Source organism: Anas acuta, chromosome 1, assembly GCF_963932015.1.
Source record: "Anas acuta chromosome 1, bAnaAcu1.1, whole genome shotgun sequence".
In the NCBI taxonomy this organism is placed as follows: domain Eukaryota; kingdom Metazoa; phylum Chordata; class Aves; order Anseriformes; family Anatidae; genus Anas; species Anas acuta.
In genome coordinates, this window is record NC_088979.1 from 24,797,460 (window position 1) to 24,819,491 (window position 22,032).

Genomic DNA, 22,032 nt, shown 5'->3' on the forward strand with positions numbered 1-22,032 from the left:
TGACTTTTATTTATTTCTTCATCTCTACATAGGTAAAGTAATGTTTTCAGTTTTACAACACTATTACCAGACCACTTTGTAGGGTTTTAATGACTCAGGTGTAATTTACTGATGCAATTTTATTGAGGGTAATGTCACAGACTAGAAAACAAGTGTGAGCTGCTTGTGGTTTTGGAAGCATACAGGGATCAAATAATTGGTAAAAGATACAGTTACATTATCATACTTCACCATTAAAAAAGCGCTAGCACCTGAGTCTGAATTTTGGTGGGCTGTTAATGTGTTAGATAAACAATAGCTTCAGTTATTAAAGCTGAGAAATACAAATGATGAAGTTTTTTGCTAAAGGAAAACATGTAATTTGGCTGATGTAGCTATCGACATCATTTCATCACTGTCACTAAAGCATAAAACCCCTTCCAGAGTTTTGATTGAACGCAAATACAGACGAATGTCTTACCAGAAGCCTGTGATTTTTCCCAAGCTTTTTATTTTTTCTGTATAAGAGCAGCATAACACAAAACATCATGCAGATGCTATATTTTTGATAAGATTCTTTGTATGAGGTTGTAGATAAGTTAAAAGTGATTGTGAAAGGGGGTGGGTCATGCTCCACATGTAGAACAAGCCTTCCCTCAAAATTTCATGAAGCATTTAGTAAAAATATTTAAGGCATATAAAACTTGGAAAATTCTGCAGTTTCCATTTTGAGTAAGTACTTCACAGTTCCCAAGAAGCAAAGGAAGCACACACATTTGTGCATCTTCATATTTCTGAGGGCATATTGAAACAGAGAAATGGTTCTATCAAAGTTGGGTGGATTTAGCAAAACACAAAACAGTGGGTCTGCCTTTGTCAACTGAAACAAGCAGGTTGTGGAACCAATTTATTGTGCATATTTTTTTCTAGTCTCTTCTGAAATAGTTTCAAGTTTTTCAAATACTTTAGGTAAAAAACAAATGAGGAACCTTTTTAGTATATTTTGATTTTATGTAGAATTCAATTAAATCAGGCTTTCAAATGCAAAGTCTAGCATTTGACAGTTCATAGATTTATTTCAGTCTCTTGGGTGAAGTCTAAAAGCATCTACTAAGTTGTACTAATGTGTACGTTTGTTTTGTTATGAGAGGAACAAAAAGTCTATGACAGAAATGCTTTATAAATTTAATTATCTCTTTAGTATTTTTATTTTCTGCATTTATTAATATGTGTGTAGCATTAGTCATAGTTTACTGGGAACAATACAACTTTGAGGCTTCCACTATAAAACTAATTGTAATTCTATAAAATGCAATATAATGTATGCCTGCATTCAGATATTTGTTAACAGAAATTGTTCACAAGAAGCATAATAGAAACAATGTTTTGTTTTGTTTTGTTTTTTAAAAATACTGTCTCCTGTGTACTAGTAAAGTTTATGTACTGCTGACATCTTAAAATCTACTGTAAAATAGGTGGCAAGACATTATGCACTGCAGTTTAGGGTAAATATAAAGAAGAAAAAAAAGAAAAGAAGAAGTGTAGATAGACTCACATGGTCACTTTTGTATGCCCAATTTGTAAGAGTAAGCATAGCAGTCACTGACAACCTAGACATTGACAATTCAGACATATGATTGTGATAACTAGTCATTCCAATAACTTTTATCTGGAAGTAGGGTATAATGCATGTATGCATATATATATTTATAAGTAGGTGGTCCACATTTTTGTAATCAATGCTTGGTTTGACACCTTGTATATGACTTTTTTTTTAGGAAAATACTCAGCATTCAGTCTTGAAATAATACACTTAGTATGTCTAGTGGGCATCTGAAAGCTGGTATCCCCAGCATGGGGTGAAAGCATTAGGTGTACCCAGTTACTCATGGTAAGATATATATATATATGTATGTATATGTATATATATATGGCATGTGTGTATATATATATATATATATATATATATATATATACACATGCCATATATATAATATAATATCTATATATATAATATAGATAGATAAAAGTAATGAATAGGCTAAACTTCAGAAATCTTTTTTTTTTTTTTAGCAAGTATAAACGTTTTTCTATTTTGATCAGTTTAAAATTGTATGTTTCTGTAAAAAAAGGTATCTGAGGAGATGAGTTTTTCCTCTTTCCAAATATTTTCATTGTCTCTTTTCAACAAATACAATTTTCTTTAGAAACAAGTTGGGAGCAGTTAAGCCATTTCTGCTTGTTGCAGATTTCTTTCTTTAGTGCATTAGTGACTGAATCCAGTTTCCTGTATTTTACTAACAAGGGACAGCATATATAATGGGTAATGTGGTGCATGGTATTTGGTTATAACACTGTTGTCAAATTATATCTGGAAGAGCTGCAGTTTTCTGCTTTTCTGTGCCTTGGCACAGTAGATTCTTTCTCCCTTGTACAATCATGTAATTTTTAGAAAATTTGTGGAAATTAAATATCTTAAACTTGTATTCCCTTTCCAAATTTAAATGAAATGCAATTCTGGATAAATTATCAGTTAGTCTGGAGAGATAGGCAGATGGACTTGTGAGCAGAATAAAACTGGTTTCTTTCAGAAATCAGGATATAAATAGAAATCTTGTAGATTACTGGGATATAGGAGTGGATCATGGGTAGCTGGCCATGGAGAAGGAACACCATGTGGAGTAAGTATCTTCAACCCTTGCACTGGAAATATATGGCACTTTAATACCTATCACTCACCTTAATGAACTTATCTAAACATGTCCTTTTGAAACAGGGAAATGGTACTCCTCTTTTATTCCTGCTGGACAACACAGGCACCAGGAGGTCTGCAGTTCCTTTTATTTCCAGTCTTTTAACCAGATTCAGAACAAAATAAAACACAAAATATATTCTTCTGAATTATTACAATGCTGTAGTACTGGTAAAATAAAATAGAGATCTTAATTTTAGTAATTTCTCAAATACGGTTAATAGTATCTTCTTGACTTCATTAAATGAGATAAAAAAAAAAAAACCTCTGAGAGAATCTGAAATTAATCACACTAATAATGTTGCCCTACGTCTTAACATTTAATGAGGCTCTTAAAATAATCATTCTTTAAATATATTTCCTAGGAGAATCTCACTGGCCACTCCCCGACAGCTTTATAAATCATCCAACATGACTCAGCGCTGGCAGAGACGAGAGATCTCAAACTTTGAATATTTGATGTTCCTCAATACTATAGCAGGTAAGGCTTCTGACTCTTTAATCCTTCATAATATGTTTATGTTTGTCAAAGTCTTAAGCACCGTGACTTGATAGAATACATTTATCCCTCTGGAATTCAGCTGCAGCTTTATGATAGATTCTGAAACACACGCATTAAATTTTATCAGAAAATGCACAACCTATCACTGAGACTTTAGATTCATGTATTGTTGTGGAGGCTGTTCCTTGCTCTCCTTCTGCCATTTCCTCTGCTGACAGCTTTGTCTGAAGCTTTATTAGAGTCAACAAACCATTGCCAGAGAGTGTCTGGAAATAATAATGGGAAAATGTAATTTTGCTACTTCATCATTCTCAGCAACAGCAACTAGACAGCAGAATAACAACAGTATTCTGCCTAGTACAGATGTCACCTGGATTGTGGTATGATTAGATTACAGCATCTTTTCTCATTTAGTTCTTTGAACTGAAATATAATATCAGATTAGGTATTTAAAATGAGAAATAACTGCCACAGACATCCATTCATTATTTGCTAAAGAAGAGTTTTCCTGGCAATTGTAATTAATTAAACATTTACAATGGATTTTCCTTTTCACCTTTCCCTTTTCTATGTATTAACTTCTGCGGCAATTTTAATTGTAAAAAGCAGAAATTTTCTACACTATATGCTAAGATTTCTAGGATGTTGTCTACTATCATGATTCCTGCTGCTAGCATGTATACTGCTTGTGAACCTGCCTACAGAGAGGCTTCGCCAGACATTTCACTCTAGTGAGCTTTGATTTGAAACCCAGATTAAATTCCACCAGACACCACTTTGTACTCCAAAACCAAAAACTTTGTATCTTTACTTGGTTCTGACTTTTGTGCTTGAGGTTATCTTCAGGCCAGATATAAGACAAATGCAAGTGCAAAACCCAGATGTAGCACCCAAATGACCATTAGTCTGACCAGTGTGAGTCACTGCACTCTTCCCAGCAGGGCAGTGGCAGAATTCAGTAGCTGTCAAAGATGCTTTCTTTGAACCTTCACACTTTTGCCTCTGTGTTTGTGTGGTAGTCATCTTCCCTGCATCCAGTCTCACAGATATTAATAAATGTGTCATCAGATTATTTCAGTGGGATACAGAAGTGCTGCCACTGAATGGGTAGAAATCTGAGGGCATGTTTACATTGGGCAGTGGAGCAAAAAGCAAGAGTCCAGTCCCTGAAGCTACCAGAGACCTGGGCTGGAAAGTCTGTATGGTGCAGTAGCATGCAGGCACACCAGCTTGGCTTCCGAGCATTATAGCTACAGTCACGCAGATCTCTGCCTAAGGAAGGAGTCCTGCTGAGCGTTTATTACCTCTGGCACAGGGCCACAAGAATGCTGCTATCCTGCTTCTGGACACTGGCCTGCATCCAGCTGCTCCATGTCTCTCACGCATCCGCTGCCCTTCTGGTTATGAGGAAATTCAGGCAGAGCCTCGCAGGCTTCCCTGCCTAAATTTGGAGGGCTTACTGAAGAGCTGGGTAGTTAGTCTAAGTCCTCTCAGCCCTTGTCCAATACATTATTGACAAAATGTCCTTCACTTGTAATTTCCTTTTTATGTATTAATTTCTTCTGTAAGCAGTATGTCTAAACTCTTTAATGAGAGTAGACAAGAGCTGAGCCAATTTTTGATAAATTAGTTTTCATTTTTAATCAGTTTAAAAACTTGAAGGTCATTTATTTTTAGGTATATCACTAATATATCCAAACCTGGAAGGCATCCGTATGTCTAAATTCAATTAGGAATTGCAGTGAAACTTTGCACCAAAGTGATACTTTGCACCAAAGTACTAATCCCATCAGAGTATCCCAGAAGTCTCAAGAAAAATATTTTTTTGACCTGTTCCTTGATATAGAGCTGCTAGACAGGCTTTATAGCCAAACACCTAGATGCTAACGTAGGCAAGTTTCTCTTAATGTCATCTAGTGTTCACTTAGATTCACCTGCTTTACAAAAGGATAGCCTTCCATTTGCATTCCAGGTTCCCAAGGTTTGGAGGATTACCAACTCATTTTCCTCTTTTTGTCTTTGAATTTGTATTGTATTTGGAAAAACTTACAGCAGCTTTATTAGTATCTTAGTAGTGTCTCACGATGTCTCTCTACTTTCTGGCAGATTTTTTGGTATCATTCTATTATTGTAAATCTCTTTTGTTCATGTAATCTCATTGTTCTTTGTATAAACTCACTTGCTCATTTTAACAACATTATTTACCATCTCTATCAAGTCTTTCAGCAAGACATGATCAAACTCAAATTTAAATTTTGGTGAAGACTGTATTTTCTGAAAGAGGTAAAAGAATCTCTAGAAGAAAGTCATCCCAGATCTTTAACCCCATTTTTAATTGACTGACTTATTTTGTAAAGTTGTTCTTTTTGATGACATTTTGAGCTCACATGGAATAACTTTGTGCGTTCTAAAAGAGAGTTAATATGCTGATTTAAAAATTTTTAGAAGTGGACAAAATTTGTTAAATAGCAATCAATAACATCTGCTATGACTAATATGCTAATATCAGCTATGACTAGTGTGTATGTTAGAGTGGTCTTCAATGCAAAGAGCTTGAAAGAAAGCATGATTGCAATGATATATTATGTGCTTTTAATTTCAGCTTTTTCATTTTTTTTTTCAAGGTTTGAGACTATGAACATAGAAAAATAGATATCAGTTGCTAGCATTATAACATCTGATGCATAGAATCTCCTGAGGTTTTGTTTGAAAGTCAGAACAAAATTTACTGTTGGTAGCTGGCCCTCCTGCCAGCTACACACACACAGACAAAAACTTTCTGAAAACAACATAAGAGAATTAATTCTGTCTGCAATTCTACACATGTCAGTAAACTTCTTATTCCAGTTTGGAATACATCCTACAATTTTTGAAGTTTCTGACAAAAGCAAAAAGGAAAAAAAAATTCAAAAGTCATCGTATTTTAATTATCTTTGTGTTAGAAACATTGGAACTGATAACTGTCCAGATACATCTGTGTTACACAGAAGCAAATTTCTGTGTATGAACTAGACACCACCTTTGGCAACCAGAAGAAAATACAATATTTTATATTTCATACACAAACATAAGATATTGAATATGACATCCTTTGCCAAGTAAAGAAATTATGTATTGTTTCTTTCTTGTTTTGGAAATCCAATTTCCAAGTACACTTTTAATTATACTCATTTGTAGTGAGATCCCATAATAAAGATTTCTTCAAAATCTTTTAGGTCTTTTAGGTCAGAGGTTGGACTCGATGATCTTGAGGTCTCTTCCAACCTAGAAATTCTGTGATTCTGTGAAAAGTTACAACTTCTTTACTGGTAATTGTGTAGACAGTGATGGCCTAGTTTTGGACTCTTTGTTTAAACAAAATATTCATGTTTAACAATATCATTGATTTTAGCTATTGAGAAATATGTGCACCAATTTTTCTTAATCATGTTATCATTTAGGTTTCTTTTGGTATATTCAGCATATCTGAACCATAACCTAGTCACTTAAAGAAAGTGGATGTTTGCCACTTAAGAAATGTGGATTATTTGCTGCCAAGTGACAAATAGGTCCCTTTATCATTTTTCTTCTCTTCCAAATAAGTAGAGGTTCACTAACAAAGGTATTTAGTACACTTTTTGCTAATTTCTTGTATTTTCCTTTCTTCTTACGACGGTACTTCATTAGCCTCTAACTGTTTTTAAAACAATCAAAAGTCACTCATGTGACTATTATAGGTTGGAGTAGATGGTCTTAGAGGACTTTTCCATCCTAAATGATTCTATGATTCCATGTTTTCAAAACTATTGTCTTCTTTCAACCTGTTTCACTGGCCCTCTAGCCACCTATTTTCTCATCTCCCTATTCTGTTTCACTTCTTTCACTTCTGTCTTCACTTCTTTCTTTACTGACTTGAGCATATTTCATCATGTTTACAACTCTGTTTTTTTCCCTCCCCTCAAAAAAGTAAACACTGCACTCTGCTATTTATCCATCATTCTCAGTGTTATGCTCTCTGTGCCCCTGTTTTTTGTCCTGGCTGTGTAGACATAAGCCTTCCTGGCCACCTTCCCCCTCCTCCTACCTATTCCCTTCCCAGGGATTCTTTAGTTTTGAACGGCTGGGAGCTGCTATGATTATACTAATTGCCCTTTCTTCAGGCACATAGAAAAATGCCATATTACATGTGAACAATGTGTGTCAGCTGAATTCTTTGGGTGATATAAGGCCCCAGTAATTTTTATTATTCTCACTTTCAAAATTATTGATAAGTACTTAAAAATAATCCCACTGTAGCAAAAGAAATCAAGAAGAGTGGAGACAAGTAATGTATGTAACTGACTTCTGCTATTTTTTTTTTTCTTTTCAAATTGTAGTATATTTAATATGTGTTTACATTTATATATTGGTATTTTAGTTCTTTTAAATCCTACCTGCCACAGCTCTTAATAGAACTGGAGAATAATTATATCCATAGTATTTGTAAGTAATTTCTTCTAGTGGAAAGGGATTATTTTTAAAGGTTTGTGGAAAAACAAAATGACATCTCGAGTCAGGTAATAAATTCAGATGAACTTCTTCCCCCTCCCTCTTTTTTTATTTTTGCCTGTTTAGCATTTTCCACTTTTTTACTCTGTGATGTACAAGCCCTAGCTGGTTAATTATGTATATATTTAGCTACTGCATGTGTTGGGCTTATTATTGTCATCTAATTAGATGTAACTCGAACTACTTGCTTCTAGAAAAATCATTAAAAATTCTTTCCTAATGACCTAGAGATGACAAAATGTCTGTAAAGTGTGAAGAAGCAGACAAGCACAGGAACATTGCTCTTAAAGAGTGTTAATCCAGATGCTGCAATCATCTAATTAAACAATATTTTGCTGTCATTAACATTTTCACCAAGGAATTGCAGTTATAATTTCTTTGTCAGCTGTCTCTAGCTCACTTTACCTTCAAAACTAAAGTGCCATATAAAAACATTAAATTGGATGGTTTAATTAAAAAGTTTTTTTTTTTTTTTTTTTTTTTTTTTTTAATGAAGAACATATCCACTATTTCTGAGATCTCATTTACTATGCCTCAGTTTTATTGTTCAAGTAGATTAGTGTCAGAGGCTTGCAACATTTAATATTCAGCCTTTAATATTAATCCCTATAAGCCTACTTGGGAAAAAAAATCTGAAGCTTCTGAAAAGGTATAGTGACTGCTGATAGCAGTACAGGTTTGTTTTAAATTTATTTATTTATTTAGCTGAAGAAAGAAACAAATGATTTTTTTCTGGAAGCACCAGACAATTGAAGAGAGGGCTAAATATATTCGTCTGCTGACTTTTTACTCTGAAAATAGCCATTATAAAGTCATAACTGATGAAGAAAACATTCCTAATAAAGCTAAACCACTAATATTTATGCATGTTTAGAATTAGGGATTTGTAATCCCATTACAGCCCTAGATCACTGTCTTCTGCTCAGATAAGCATAGATGTGTGGTCCAATTTCATCATGAGTGTTTGCTCTCCTTTTACAATTTAAACTAGGGTTCATCTTTCTGAGTAATTTTTATTTGTTGATATTAAAAAGAAAAATGTTTAATTAGGAAAAATAAATGATGAAATTTTTACTAAACAACTTAATGGTTATTATTAATAGTTAATCTCTTCATAAGAAAATATGTTTTATAAATATTGAAGTAGGAGAGTAGTAAATATTTTGTTTATTTAGGCATAAGACTATGGTTATATTTATAAAATACATAATCACAAGGGCTCCATAGTATGTAGCTTATTCTGTCTAAACCGTGAGATCATCTGCTTCAAATTATTTCTCATTGTGGAGTTAAAAAAAAAAAAAAAAAAAAAAAAAAAGTTTTACTGATAGCACAGAGCTAATTCCACATAATTTTTTCAATTGTCCATAATATAAGTAAACTTTCAAAAGCACACAGCAAAGAACTCATGTACAGCAGCTAGGCTTGGGATTGCTTTTTTTCTTGTGCTGTTTACATATTTGTGATTTTCACATGTGGAATTGGAACAAAAATTCAAAATCTCATTGATAGAATACTGAAATTGAAAACAAAATAATGAAATAAATATTGAAATGAAATAAAATCTGAATATGTAATGGCTCAGTTTTGAAAGTAAAAGTAATTTTGGATAAATCTAAATTTCCTTTTGAGAATTTTGAAGAAGGATGTTCTTACTTTTACAAATGTTTCACAAAGTGTTTTTTAAATATATTTTTAGGTACCCTTTTCCTCTCTCATGCTGATAAATTTTGTTTTATTTCTTGATCTAATTGTCTGATAACTACTCATTGAGTCCAAGAATGGTTTTGCATTCATTCACTGTTAAGATTAAAGAATTGCCTTTGTTCCTATCCATGTTTATTTGTATGGTGTACACAGTGCTGTTTATATATATATATATATATATATATATATATATATATTTAACAAAGTTGCAGGGTTCTAAATGTTAAAAAACAAACAAACAAAAAGCACATAATAATAACAATGTGCACCTTTCCCTTTTTCAGTGAGACTATACACAAAATACAAACATACTTCTTGTTCATCAACTTCCATTGAAAAATAAGGTGCTTGTAGAGCAGTGAAAGTTTCATATTTCATTAAAGCGGAGCTGATTTTTGTGGAGAATTGCAAATGCTGCTCAGAACAAGGAAGCCTGTGTTTTTCTGTGCCAGGTTTTGTACCCCAGGAATCTGTCCAGAATCTGGAAGGAAGCAGTTAGCAAGACAGGGCCGTAAATCTGCTGCAGGACTGGGAATTGTTAACCTGGGTTATTTCAGTCTGCTAATTATATTATATAAATACACACACATATATTTATTATGTGATTTTGTTTTTTAAGACTCGTGTTGCATATTGTGTGGTTGCCAGTAAATCAATATGGTGGATGCTTCTGTTCCATATTCTGTTCCATATAAGCAACTTCGTTTGTCTTATCACTGAAATGTTAGACACCACTAAATACCAGTTGACACCAAAGTAACAGCCTTTCCAAAACACACTTTTCCTGGTGATGAACTCATAATTTTCAGTTCACTTCAGTCTCAAATTGTTCTTTTGAAACAGTATCTAAAGATGGCTTTTGCATATTTGAACTACTGCTGGGATCATAGCAATGTTTCTTTCATTACATTTGTAGAGAGTAGGCTGGGGCAGTTATCTCCATCTTTTATGAGTGGTACAATGTTTTTTAATTTTCAAAGTGGCTAGGAAATACTGTTACAGTAAGCATGTCTTCTTCTACCTCTAATTCTGAGATCTTACCCTTTCATCAGTGGAGAAGTGTTGTGGGGAATAATGGATTAATATGCTTCAGGTCAGACCTCCATTTTCAAACCTCAAATAAACACCCTTGCTGTTGGACTGTCATTTGCAGCTAATCACATTGCATATAGCTTATAGAAAAATAACACTCCAATAGTTTTAGATTTCAGCATTTGTGCTAGAAAACAGCTCCATGGAAATAAAAAGGAAAGTTCTTAATGGCATAAGGTGTTTTATATCGATTTTGAAATACACTGTGCTGATATTACACTGATTTCTGTGTTGACTTCTGTTTCAAAATAAGTGCACCTAAACAACTGCTAAGCTCTGGAATATTTATATCTGATTCTGCCTAGTGGGATGAATTAGGAGCATGTAATACAATGAATGTAACTCCTAGATTGCTTTTCAGCTGGAGAAATTGACACTATTTCCTAATTCTTAAAACATTTTCTTTCTTAATAGGACGAACGTACAATGATTTGAACCAATACCCTGTATTTCCATGGGTGTTAACAAACTATGAATCTGAAGAGTTAGACCTGACCCTTCCAGGCAACTTCAGGGATCTTTCAAAGGTATTGTTCAATACTGTTACAGACACATAGCCAGCCTTTTTAGCAAGAATTTTTGCTTTATAACTTAGTCTGGTTAATAAGTAAATCTTTATCTTAAAGTCAGAAAAGTATGAATTAGACTTCTATTTTATAATTATTTTATAACAAATCTCTACATTACGTATTTATATGACGCTGACAGATCTAGTTCCAAACTTGCAACTGTTTGGTGCCTTTTGGCTTCCATTTCATAATGAGACCACTTGATCTTACTGTCTCCCTTACTTCATGAAGCTGATCGTTTAGAAATTAAAAATTCAGACTGATTTTTCACTTCTTTTGCAAGGTCTAGACTGCAGTAGCAGCGCTTGTTGGTTTAACAATTGTTAAGTAAAGTATTTTTTTATTTTAGAATATGGAGTATCTGGTTCCTATTATTATGTGGTCCTCCAATCAAACTTGGACAGTTAGTTTTTTATAATAATAATACATTTCCTGTTATTTGTTTCTCTAATGTCACCAGACTGTAGTCTACCCAGATCTTTGTGCCAATATATTGAAGAAAAATTGTGTCCTAGCCAAGGGTGGCAGAAGCATCTAGGGGGTTCTAGTTTTGGTCATCTGGGAAGGAAGACAAGAAATGGCTTGAATCTGAGTTGTGGGAAGAGTCTTCCTTTTCAAAATGCTCATGCATTTTGAGTGAAGCTCAAAACTCCATAAGGCTGTCACTTGTTGGCTTTATAAATGAGGCTGGAGAGAATAAAATGACGCTCAAGGCCTATGCTGCAGCCCCTGGTTTACCTGCTGCTGTTAGGGATGAGGGTTTCTGGTGCTTCTGCTTTTACGTATGCTTTTCTTTCCTCCTTTTCCTGCAAATGAACATCTTGGGCAGAGAGAGCCCACCCTCGGCATCTCAGTGTCTTGTATCCCTGTTGGAATGGCTGTACTTGCAAGACCTCTACATGCAGTACCTATTGACCCTGTACCTGTAACTGTTCCTGGAAGCCTGCTTTTGTGAGACTTCCAAAATAATTTGAATAGTACTTGATTGAATAATAGCAGATAGACACCTAAGTTCCCCCCCCCCCCCTTTTTTTTTTTCTTAGGTAAATAAAGATTTTTTTAAAGAAACTGAAATAAAACTACATTAACTATAGGCCTCAATTGTAGAAAAATTGGTTGAGACACTACTTGTATTGTGCAGAACTACTGATCTTTCACAATATTATATGTTTGTTTCACAAATGTGTTTTTTACTTGTATAACATCACCGTAAACTGTACCAGAAACAATAAAAGAAAATCCACTAATGTGAGTTAAATAAAGATCAGTAATAGACTTGCACTGGCTTGTTCATTAGTGAACATTATAATAAATGTTTTAAATTGTTTATGGTGATAAAGCTTTCATTAAGACCCTTACACTTTTCAAAATATCTCAAATTCACTTCTTTCTAGCATGAATAGCAGCGTGTGTGGTGAAGTGCAACAAGATTAGACTGTGTCTCATGAGTCTTTCATTAGCTACTTAGTTTTGGTTGAATCCAAATTTTTATGGCAGCCTATTAAAGTATATAATTGCAACAGGAAGTAGTGTGATAGCTGAATAGATAGGTTTTCCTCACGAGTCAGTAAAGACATTATAGAATTAGTTCTTGTACGGTTTATTAAGTATCACCGCAATCCTAGTAGTGCTCTCCTTTGAAAGCAAATGTAAAATCAAGCCCTTGGTTATTTGTTTCTTCAAGAATCCATGCAATGTGCACAGCAGTATTTTGCCTAAGGACCTTTTCTTACCCAATTTGATAACTATATCCTCTTATTAGAAAATTACCAGTGGTTTCCTCTGGAAAAGCTAGGTTTTGGCTACTCTGAAAAAAACTACACAGAAGTAGTTAAACAGAATAGTCTCCCCTTTCAGCCAAGATCTGGGCTGCATTTATTCCATGTATGTGTGAGAAAGCACATGTGCAATCTGTGAAGTTTTTTGGGATCCTTCAAGATAAAAGGGGTGTAGTTGTCAAATTTTTCAAGTGTTTATTACAATAAGGTCTGATAGCAGCTCCTTAGGTTTCATTTCACAATGGTTTTAAAAGGAAATTTAGATTAATGATTTTCTGTAAAATGCAGTGGCCAGTTACTATGAAATGCCATACTTCTGTGCACTTCGGCTGTTATGTGTTACTTACATCCTGTTTCAGTTCATGCATTATTAGTAGGTTACAATCTTCAAAATCAGACCTTACCTGAAATATTTCCTTGGCAATTCTGTTTCCATTTTCATTCTTGTACAGAACCTGTAATTAAGCCCCTTTTTTCCTTGTTTGGGAGGTGAATTCTGAGTAGCCTAGTGCTTAATAACTGGTGATTTATTATTCACGTTATTGAAGCTAGGTGTACCACCAGGCTTCAGTCAGACCTCTGGGTCAGGTGCACACAGTATCTTTTCCATGAGGAGCTACTTTCTTCTGTCATAGTTTACCCTGGAATGCATTTCTGCAGATCTGATGGCAACTCAGAACCTCAAGCTAAGCTGCTGATAGATAAAATCTCCTTTGTCAGTTCCTGACCTTCTGTCTTCCTGTAAGTTTGCCCTTCTTGGGTTTCAAAAAGCCTCTGTCCTTAATATTTAGCAATCAATATGCCTCAAACAACCTTTTGAAGACATTTAGAATTCTAACGGTACTATATGGGTTGTAAAAGTCCCCAGAAAATATGAAATTGAAATTAAAAGTGATGCCACCTGTCATATGTTTTGTTGGTTTAAAACATCTTTTACAGTTATAAATATAAGTACTATATCTATCTTCTTTTGAAATCATCCGTGTATTATCACACAAAGTTCCCACAAAGCTTCAGTGTCATTTATGATAACTGACTACACTTCTTTTGAAATTTTTTAATCTTTGATTCCTAGGCTTTCTGTATAAAATATTACACATCACCTATGCATTTTCACAGCTGCTAAGTGAATATACTTTATAAATGTAATTCATATGTTTTGTGGAAATGAAATTAGATGTGTTTGGTTTGCTGACAATGTCAGTGACAGTAAAACATATGCCTTTTGCATTTAACTCATACTTAAATATTTACATTTCTGCAAAGCAGTCTTGAACATGTAACTTGTCCTCTCCATGTATTCCATTTTATTCTAGTTTTATTTAGCACTCATTATGGTGATACCTCTGCATCCAAATATTTCTTGTTCTCTCCAATTAGTCTAAAATTAGTCTAAAAATATTAGTCTAAAAATACTTACACTCCTTTTTCTTGGAAGTGTTTGGAAATTCCCCTATCAAGTGTTTTGTTTTGTTTTCCTTTTTACATATAATTTGAGATTTAAAAACAGGGCACATGGGATTTGAAGGTGATGTAGCTGTAGGATATATTGGACCAGGCTTTGAAGATGATGTAGCTGTAGGATATATTGGACCTTTTATTTGGTTAGACAGTGTAGGCTCAAGTTTTATTCATTCCTTATACAAGGTTAAAGGTTATATTTATTGTTTGACAGGATGAAAAGCTAATGAAAGAGGCTGTCATAGATACATAGATTATCTTTTCACTATCAAACTACCAAGTGATCTGCTTATTTTCTTCTTTATTGAAATTTCCTTTGGAAAAAATGTCTATGGTAGTAAACATTAGCACACAAAATGTGTATGCAGTCCCTCCTGTACCCAGAGGTTTTGGGGGTATTGCTTTCAGGCAAAGCACTTAAGATGTGTTATAGTTTGTACAAAATTGTATGACTTTTACTCCTAAATTATAGTGAATGCATGGGTTTGACATGCTGCATTGTTCCTGCTCATTAAAGTGTAAATGGGACATTTTCCTCATTCACTTCTAGTCATACATCCGGTTAAATAAAATTATTTCTTCACCAGGAAAAATAATACTAATATTGGCATGTGTATGAGACATCACACACCCATTCATTGAGTGGAAAAAATTATATTTTGTTAATATAGAAGGTGTTTGACTGACGTGTGGTGATAAGCATAACCACTTTTCCTTATTACTGTGCCATTTCAAGAAAAGGAAGTGATAAAGCCCGAAGGCTTCTAAATGTAATAATGCAAATGAACGCATCGAGGTGTGAATATTTCAAGGCAAACCGCACTTAATACTTCCAAAAATGCATATACCATGGAATGGAGTTTATGAGTATCAAGAACCACTCTCACCGGAAAAATGAAAACTGCAACTGAAACTTATCTCTTTATCACATGCAACTCTACTATCAGAAGGAAAATTAGTTTGTTTCTCATTTAGTTTAAGCCACACAATTAAGCATATTATTTTATTAAATAAAAAGGTTTTTTACTGAGTGAAACTCATACTTTGAATCTACCAGAACCCTCATGCCAATTAATAATTTTGAGGTTGATATGCCAAAGAAAAGCTGTTTAAAAATGTGGATAAATTTAGAATTTAACTTAAATTTTAAAGTACCATGCTGAGATGCCCTACTTAAAGGTTTCTGTTTGCTGTTGTTGTTTTTTTGTTTTTTTTTTTTAAAAAAAAGCAAGTAGTCAAGAAAAGCTGTCTGTGTTCAGCCAAAGCCAAATAAATGCATGCTCAAGATTCCTTTTGTATCCAGCTACAATTTTGTGCAGTGCATTAGAAAAAGAGATAAACAGATAAGGTAGCTGCTGCCTGAATTAGAGTCAAGATAAGCAACATATTTCAGTGGCCAGATAAATAGGATGCTGCATTCAGTTCTGCTCTCATGAGAGAATGTAGTTCTATGAAGATAGCTGGCAAAACAGTAAATATTACATGAGCTAGCATAACATGTCCACTGGATATAAACACTAGATGTATTGACAATACACTGGTTCAAAGGCCAGATGTCTGAAGAGATTAGCCAGATAAAAAAGAGTGACATGAATAGCAGTGTGTTTTTAATGTTAAAGTAAATACTTACTTTATTTTTAAATGGAAAAAGAAGCATAAAATAAACTCAAACAGCAGCTTTTAGTACACCAGACGTGAAGTGGCTGAACAGAAATTGTCATAGAGGGAGATGTTTTACATGATTGGAGCAAAGAATATATTATGAAAGCTTGTTATGAAAAGTTATATTATTTGGTAAGAGTCCTTAAACACTTCTGCTTTGTTTTGTTTTAAATAAAAAAGCAAATGATGTATTTGGCAAAAGCTTTTTATAAAATTTTATAGAAATAACTTTTTATTTAGGGGTCAAAACAATTTGTTTGACTCAAATTCAATTTCAATACTAGTCTTATGGTTAAGGTACAGGACTGAGAAACAATACATGGATTCACCTTTGCCTTTGTATTTTTTGTGCAAGAGATTTTATCTTGTTTGCACAGCAAGAGACCTTAATGAAATTTAAATAAAAGTATTTTCATCCATTACATGAAGATGCATGGATAGTTCCATATCTGGAATTTATCTGTATTTTATAACTATAGTATCAGGTTAAAACTGTATTAGTTGACTTTCTGGGCTGAGAATGGCACTATATATCTATGGAAAAGTGACCAAAACTCCCTACACCCTTTTAAAAAAGTAAAATCAAAAATGTCTCATCCATACAAAAAGGAAATGTGAGAGACTACCTTTATTGTAGAATTTATCTAGCATCACACCTGATTTATCAGAGTAAAAATTGGTTAGTTTTTAGTTTCTTAGTTAGTCTTTTGCTGAAGAATGAACTTTTTGCTTTGGGCAAAAATATTTTGCTACATGGATGTCAGGGAAAAAGAAAAAACACTAAGGAAACTAGTGGCAGGCTTCTTTGCATTTACCCCATACTTGATATTTTATTTATTTACTTTTCCTCTTGCATTAAATGTCTGTTCATTTGGTGCACACAAATTGAGGTTAATCAGCAAGATTTTTAATTATGCAACAAAAGAAAATAAGTTACCTAAGCATTTTCAGTTAGCTTTTTCAATGTGTATGATTTCATACATCAGGAGAGATTAAGTTGATTCTATTAATGTATGAAGTGCCTTATAGAGGAAATCTACACCTGCAAGAAAAGGAGAAGAGGAAGATCAGATGTTTCGTGTATTTATTTGCAGCAGGCCAAAGAGAACTGGTGTAATTCTGAACCAGAAGCTGGAAAGTTGCATGAGCATGGTGCAACTCCTAGCTCTGCTCCCTAGGCAGTACTACAGCTGCACTACTGACATTTGTCACCTGTGCATAAGCAGGGTTGTGCTTCTATGCCAACCATTCTAGAGCGAGCTCAGGGACTTTTAGCACACCTTTGTATTGCAAACTGTAGTCATACCTAAGCAGTTTACCCAGGAACACTGGAAATATTTGTGGAATGGCAGAAATGAAGCTGTATCTCTTGAATCCCAGGTTACTATTCAGATCACTACTTCATCCAACCGAGTATCTCTACAGAGAAGTCAAGGTGGGATTTCATAGCTGGAGACAGGATCTACGTTCCCTGCTTCTTTCTTTCCTTCTTTCTTTCATTCGTCGTTCATTTGTTCATTCTTTTGTTCTTTCATTCTTTTCTCTCTGGGCCAGGGAATGATAATTCCCAGAAAATATTATCCCTAAAACTTTTCACATGAAAATTTTCACACTATGCAAGAAGACGGATGACTCACATGATGTTTCATGTAAATAGTAGATATTTTGTGCATTTCATCATTTTCCTTCAAATGAATCCTAAAGGAATTGAAAGAAAAAAAAAAGTATTCTGACTCTGAAAAGAATTTTGATGAGGATGAAGGTAATCTTCAGAATACAGCTGTTTAGGTTTATCATTTAATAAAATGAACATATGTCTTCCAAAAGTAGATTATTTTGGCTACTTGTGCATGCATCTTTTATATAAAATTGGCAATGTATGACATATCTTTTATCTTCTAATTGAAATAACACTTCTCTCTGAAGAACCTTGAAAATATGATGGTGTATTTACATAACCATTTCATTATAACTATTTTATGACTTTAGGAAATAGTTGTCAAGCTTTTGAAAGAAAGTACCTTTTCCTTGAATACAGCTATCCATCAATATATGCACATTTAATAATGTTGTTTAAACCTATGGGTTAAATCACCATTAAAAACAGTATTTTGCTGGTATACAAAATGAAACGTCCTGTAACTGATCCTGAGGATTAGTTATATTTCACAACCATTCTCACCATTGTAATTTTCCAGTGAAGAACAAACCCACATAACTTATTTGATGAAAGGCATCTGATTGGCTTCAAATATATACTGAAATGCCTGCATTTTTGATTTTCAATCTTGCTGTAATCACCATATCATTCTTTACTCTGCTTTCAAGCACATATGTACAATAACATTATGACAGATCATTCCTCTGTATCTCATAGCCTCAGAATTCACTGTAGCATGGGGTAAGATGCACCTTCACAGTAGAGGGAAGATATATTCTCAGGGTGTTTTTCCATTACAAAGTACTATCTCACTGACTCAGTTGCCAATTTGTATATCCTTCTCGGAGGGGGTGAACATTTCCTGTAAACACACTATAGTGTGAATTACTGCCTTAGATTTGGAAATGTTCAGCTGGGGACTGGAATTTGTTCTGTTATAGACATGGATACAGACTGTCTTGATGAGGGTGGTATTGGCAGGTCCCATACAGTACACAGAGCAACACAGAACCTTGGCATAATTTAGTGAAGTGCAGATGTATCTGCACAGTTTGTCAGTGGAATAGGAAAATAATGTCTTTTGCTAAGTTACTCTTTCAAGAAAGTAGTTGAGCAATGATTTTCTTGTATTGGCAACTTACATGCTGTAATAATGCCTACATGTTTCCTCAAAGTGACAGGATGTGTAATGAAACTAACAAAAATGCAAATATTTATTTTATTCTTTTTTTCCAGTAGTTGGGAAACAAGCCTGGAAAGTGTTAGGGAATGGCTCCTACATCCCTTTCAAGAATGTTTTGTGAGGTCTTGCAGTGCAATCTACATCAGATAACACTGATCCATAGGGATTACTCATACATTTTACACGTATGCGAAAGCTATTAACATCTCCACAACACAGCAAAGTATTAAGCATCCAGAGTGTTTCATGTGAAAAATAATGAAATCATAGTGTTTATAAATGTAACACTTCATCAAACACTGCTACGTAAAAACAAGCTATAATATCGAAAATTGGAAAACAACAAGTTCTATGTCAGCCTTTTTAACAGACATCTCAAAAAATGTAACAGCATGGAAGGAATAAAATATCTGTAGCTTTGGAACTGTTCAGTTACATACATAGTGCAGTGAAACACACAGATTTAACCTTATTTTGGTATTTAATTTCTTGGATATCAACTCAGTAGAAAAATTGTACTCTGGAATGAAATGCAAGAATACTTGTCAGTGTTTTGAAAGGGGTCAAAGATCTTGAGTGTATGTTTATTTTCAAGTTGTAATTCCATTAATAATATGAATTTATAGTAAAAAATAAAAATAAAAAAAAAATCTTACTCTGAATTTTTGAGAATTTCAAATCAAGTAATCATTTAAAATTGTAGTAAATTCTTTGGTGTGGAAATGTATTCTCCTTTTTGTGTTTGGTTGATTTTGCTACAAAAACTAAAATCTAAAGATTCTTTGTAGATAAGTAATAGAGAAACACACTACTACTATCTCATCCGGCAAAACAGTTTTAAGATCACTTTGCATGTATATCTTTCATCATTTTGTTTACTTTATATTTTATTTTCCATATGCCTTTTGTATCACACAGTAACAAATAGATTGTAAAAAAAAATGAGATAAAGTGAGTTAAAAAATCATAGAAAAGCGTAATCACCTAAGTACACATTTCAAAACCAACAGTTCCTATTAATGTCTTACTTTATTTCTTTTCATTTTTCTTATTTATATAGATTTCCTCTTAAGTATTCTTCGAATGGTCTTAGAATTTGTGAATAATTTCCAAATGGTATTGTTTTTAGAAAAAGCTTGTTTGTTTCTCTTAGTAAAACCTGGTTTTGTTCAGTCAGAAAGTAGATCCAGTCTTGCAGGGTTATGCATAGTTTTTAAGTATTTCTGCTTAGGATCACCAGACACCATCAGCAGTTCCGCGTGAAATCTTTTCATCATGAACTGTGCATTACAAAGTATCCTGTGTGAGCAAAAGTCAGTTTTCATTAGCTGTGTGATTACAGTGAATGACAGCAACAGAAATATTAGTTTGGCCTCAATGCATTTTAAATGCAGTTTTAGACGTTTATTTTCAGAACAATGTTACTGAATTAATTGGGAAACTACTCATACTTTAAGAAGGTCTTGAAAGTTTGCAGATGTGGATCACTTATATTTGTCAATTAAAATAAGGAAAGTCATAAGACTTTTAGTACAAAAAGCTTTTGAAATAAAATTCTAAAGTTACAGCAGTCTGAAAGGATTACTCCAACATGAAATGAGTTTGGTTGCAGAATCTCATATTTAGTGAATCTTAATTTAGAATTAACCTATGGCATGCAGCCCTTCAGCTGATATTTGACCTCTCATCCCTTTGCAGCCTATTGGTGCTTTGAATCCAAAGAGAGCGGTCTTCTATGCAGAACGTTATGAGACATGGGAAGATGATCAGACTCCACCTTACCATTACAACACCCACTATTCTACATCTACTTCTACATTGGCTTGGCTTGTTCGTATTGTAAGTATTTCTAGATCCTGCTTTTCATTAGCATCTTTACCTACAGCATCTCTTCCGTCATTTACCACTATTTTGATTTTATTAATGAAAGTACCTTCTTCTCAAAATCTCTATGTTCTTCATTAACTTAAAAATCTCACAAATTCTCTGTGTATACTGTGTATACTCATTTGCAATGATCAGGAAGTCCTTCTTACCTAGACAGTCTGAAATATATTTAATTGTGGTGGTGTAAGGACATGTAAACCATGTGATGAAGGAATCCATCCAAAATTAAATCCATCTAAAAAGTCTCTAGACAATATGCAAAATTGATATTATTCATATATTCATTTATTATTTTCAGCTAGAGACAGATACATACAAGATTAAAGAAAAATCTTTCATAAAAACCACATTAAATTGTGTCAGGTTGAGAGGGAAATTATAGTAACAGCTTTATATTAAAATTGTATGCTGTAATATTTTATGCAAATGAACTATGATTCATAATGAATTAATAGCTTAAAATTTTCTGAACTGTAAAAATATAGATTCCAACTTCAAACTGCTATTTCAGTTACAGAAATCTCATGCTTAAATCCTACTCTCAGAATTAGTCCTAGAGAAGGGGGGAAAAAAGATAGAATGAATCTGGATTTGTTTGATGTGTTAACACAATGAATTACAGAAAAGGGAGTGTTGATGAGAGACTTAAGGTTTCATAAAGAAACCTGAATTCAAGAAGAATTGAGTCACTGTGTAATTACTGAACTTGAACTCTGTCAATAAAAATCTGTCATATAAGGTGCATTGTAAGCACCTTTCACACACAACCAACCAAAACAGAGCTGCATAATACTAGAGATCTGCATTATCACTCATCTCAGCTTCCCTAGACATGTCCTGGTAAGAAGGGAAGGGAAGAATTCATGTGTCTATGAGTTCAGGATATAGTTCTTAAACCCGCGGGAAACTAAATGTTGATTACACTCCTATACAGGGTGATCACTGTACTTTTAAAGACTGCTAAATTATTCATGTACTGTGAATACATTTTATGGTTCACATGTGCTTCTTTGTTCCCTTAAAGTGTATTAAAAATAGTGGTTTTATTTGCATGTTTATCTATTAATTTTGGCTGGTATTCAACAAAAGATCCCCTCTTGCTAACCACCAAATTCTTAGGTCTAAAAGTCTGCTTGCTGGCTGAACTTATAGCACACCAAGGAGTATTCATTTCCTGTATTAGGCTAATGCTGTGTCATTTTTACTGCTGTTGTTTATGTAGTACTGTAGGTGTTCTAACTGTCTTTCTTTCCTGCACTAAAGGAGTGAGAGA

At 33.7% G+C, this 22,032-nt stretch overlaps 1 protein-coding gene across 14 annotated transcripts in view; it reads left to right on the forward strand.

Annotated features, from left to right (window-relative positions):
- Nucleotides 1-22,032, forward strand: part of NBEA (neurobeachin) — a 509,325-nt gene that overhangs the window by 411,498 nt on the left and 75,795 nt on the right. For 13 of the 14 annotated variants that reach the window (XM_068672960.1, XM_068672963.1, XM_068672981.1 and 10 more), the window contains 3 exons: nucleotides 3,097-3,212; nucleotides 10,974-11,086; nucleotides 20,571-20,711. In XM_068672960.1, the coding sequence (XP_068529061.1) occupies nucleotides 3,097-3,212; nucleotides 10,974-11,086; nucleotides 20,571-20,711 (370 nt within the window). Of the gene's footprint in view, nucleotides 1-3,096; nucleotides 3,213-10,973; nucleotides 11,087-11,477; nucleotides 12,374-20,570; nucleotides 20,712-22,032 lie in introns of those variants that run through there. The other variant, XM_068673009.1, reaches the window with a different exon arrangement.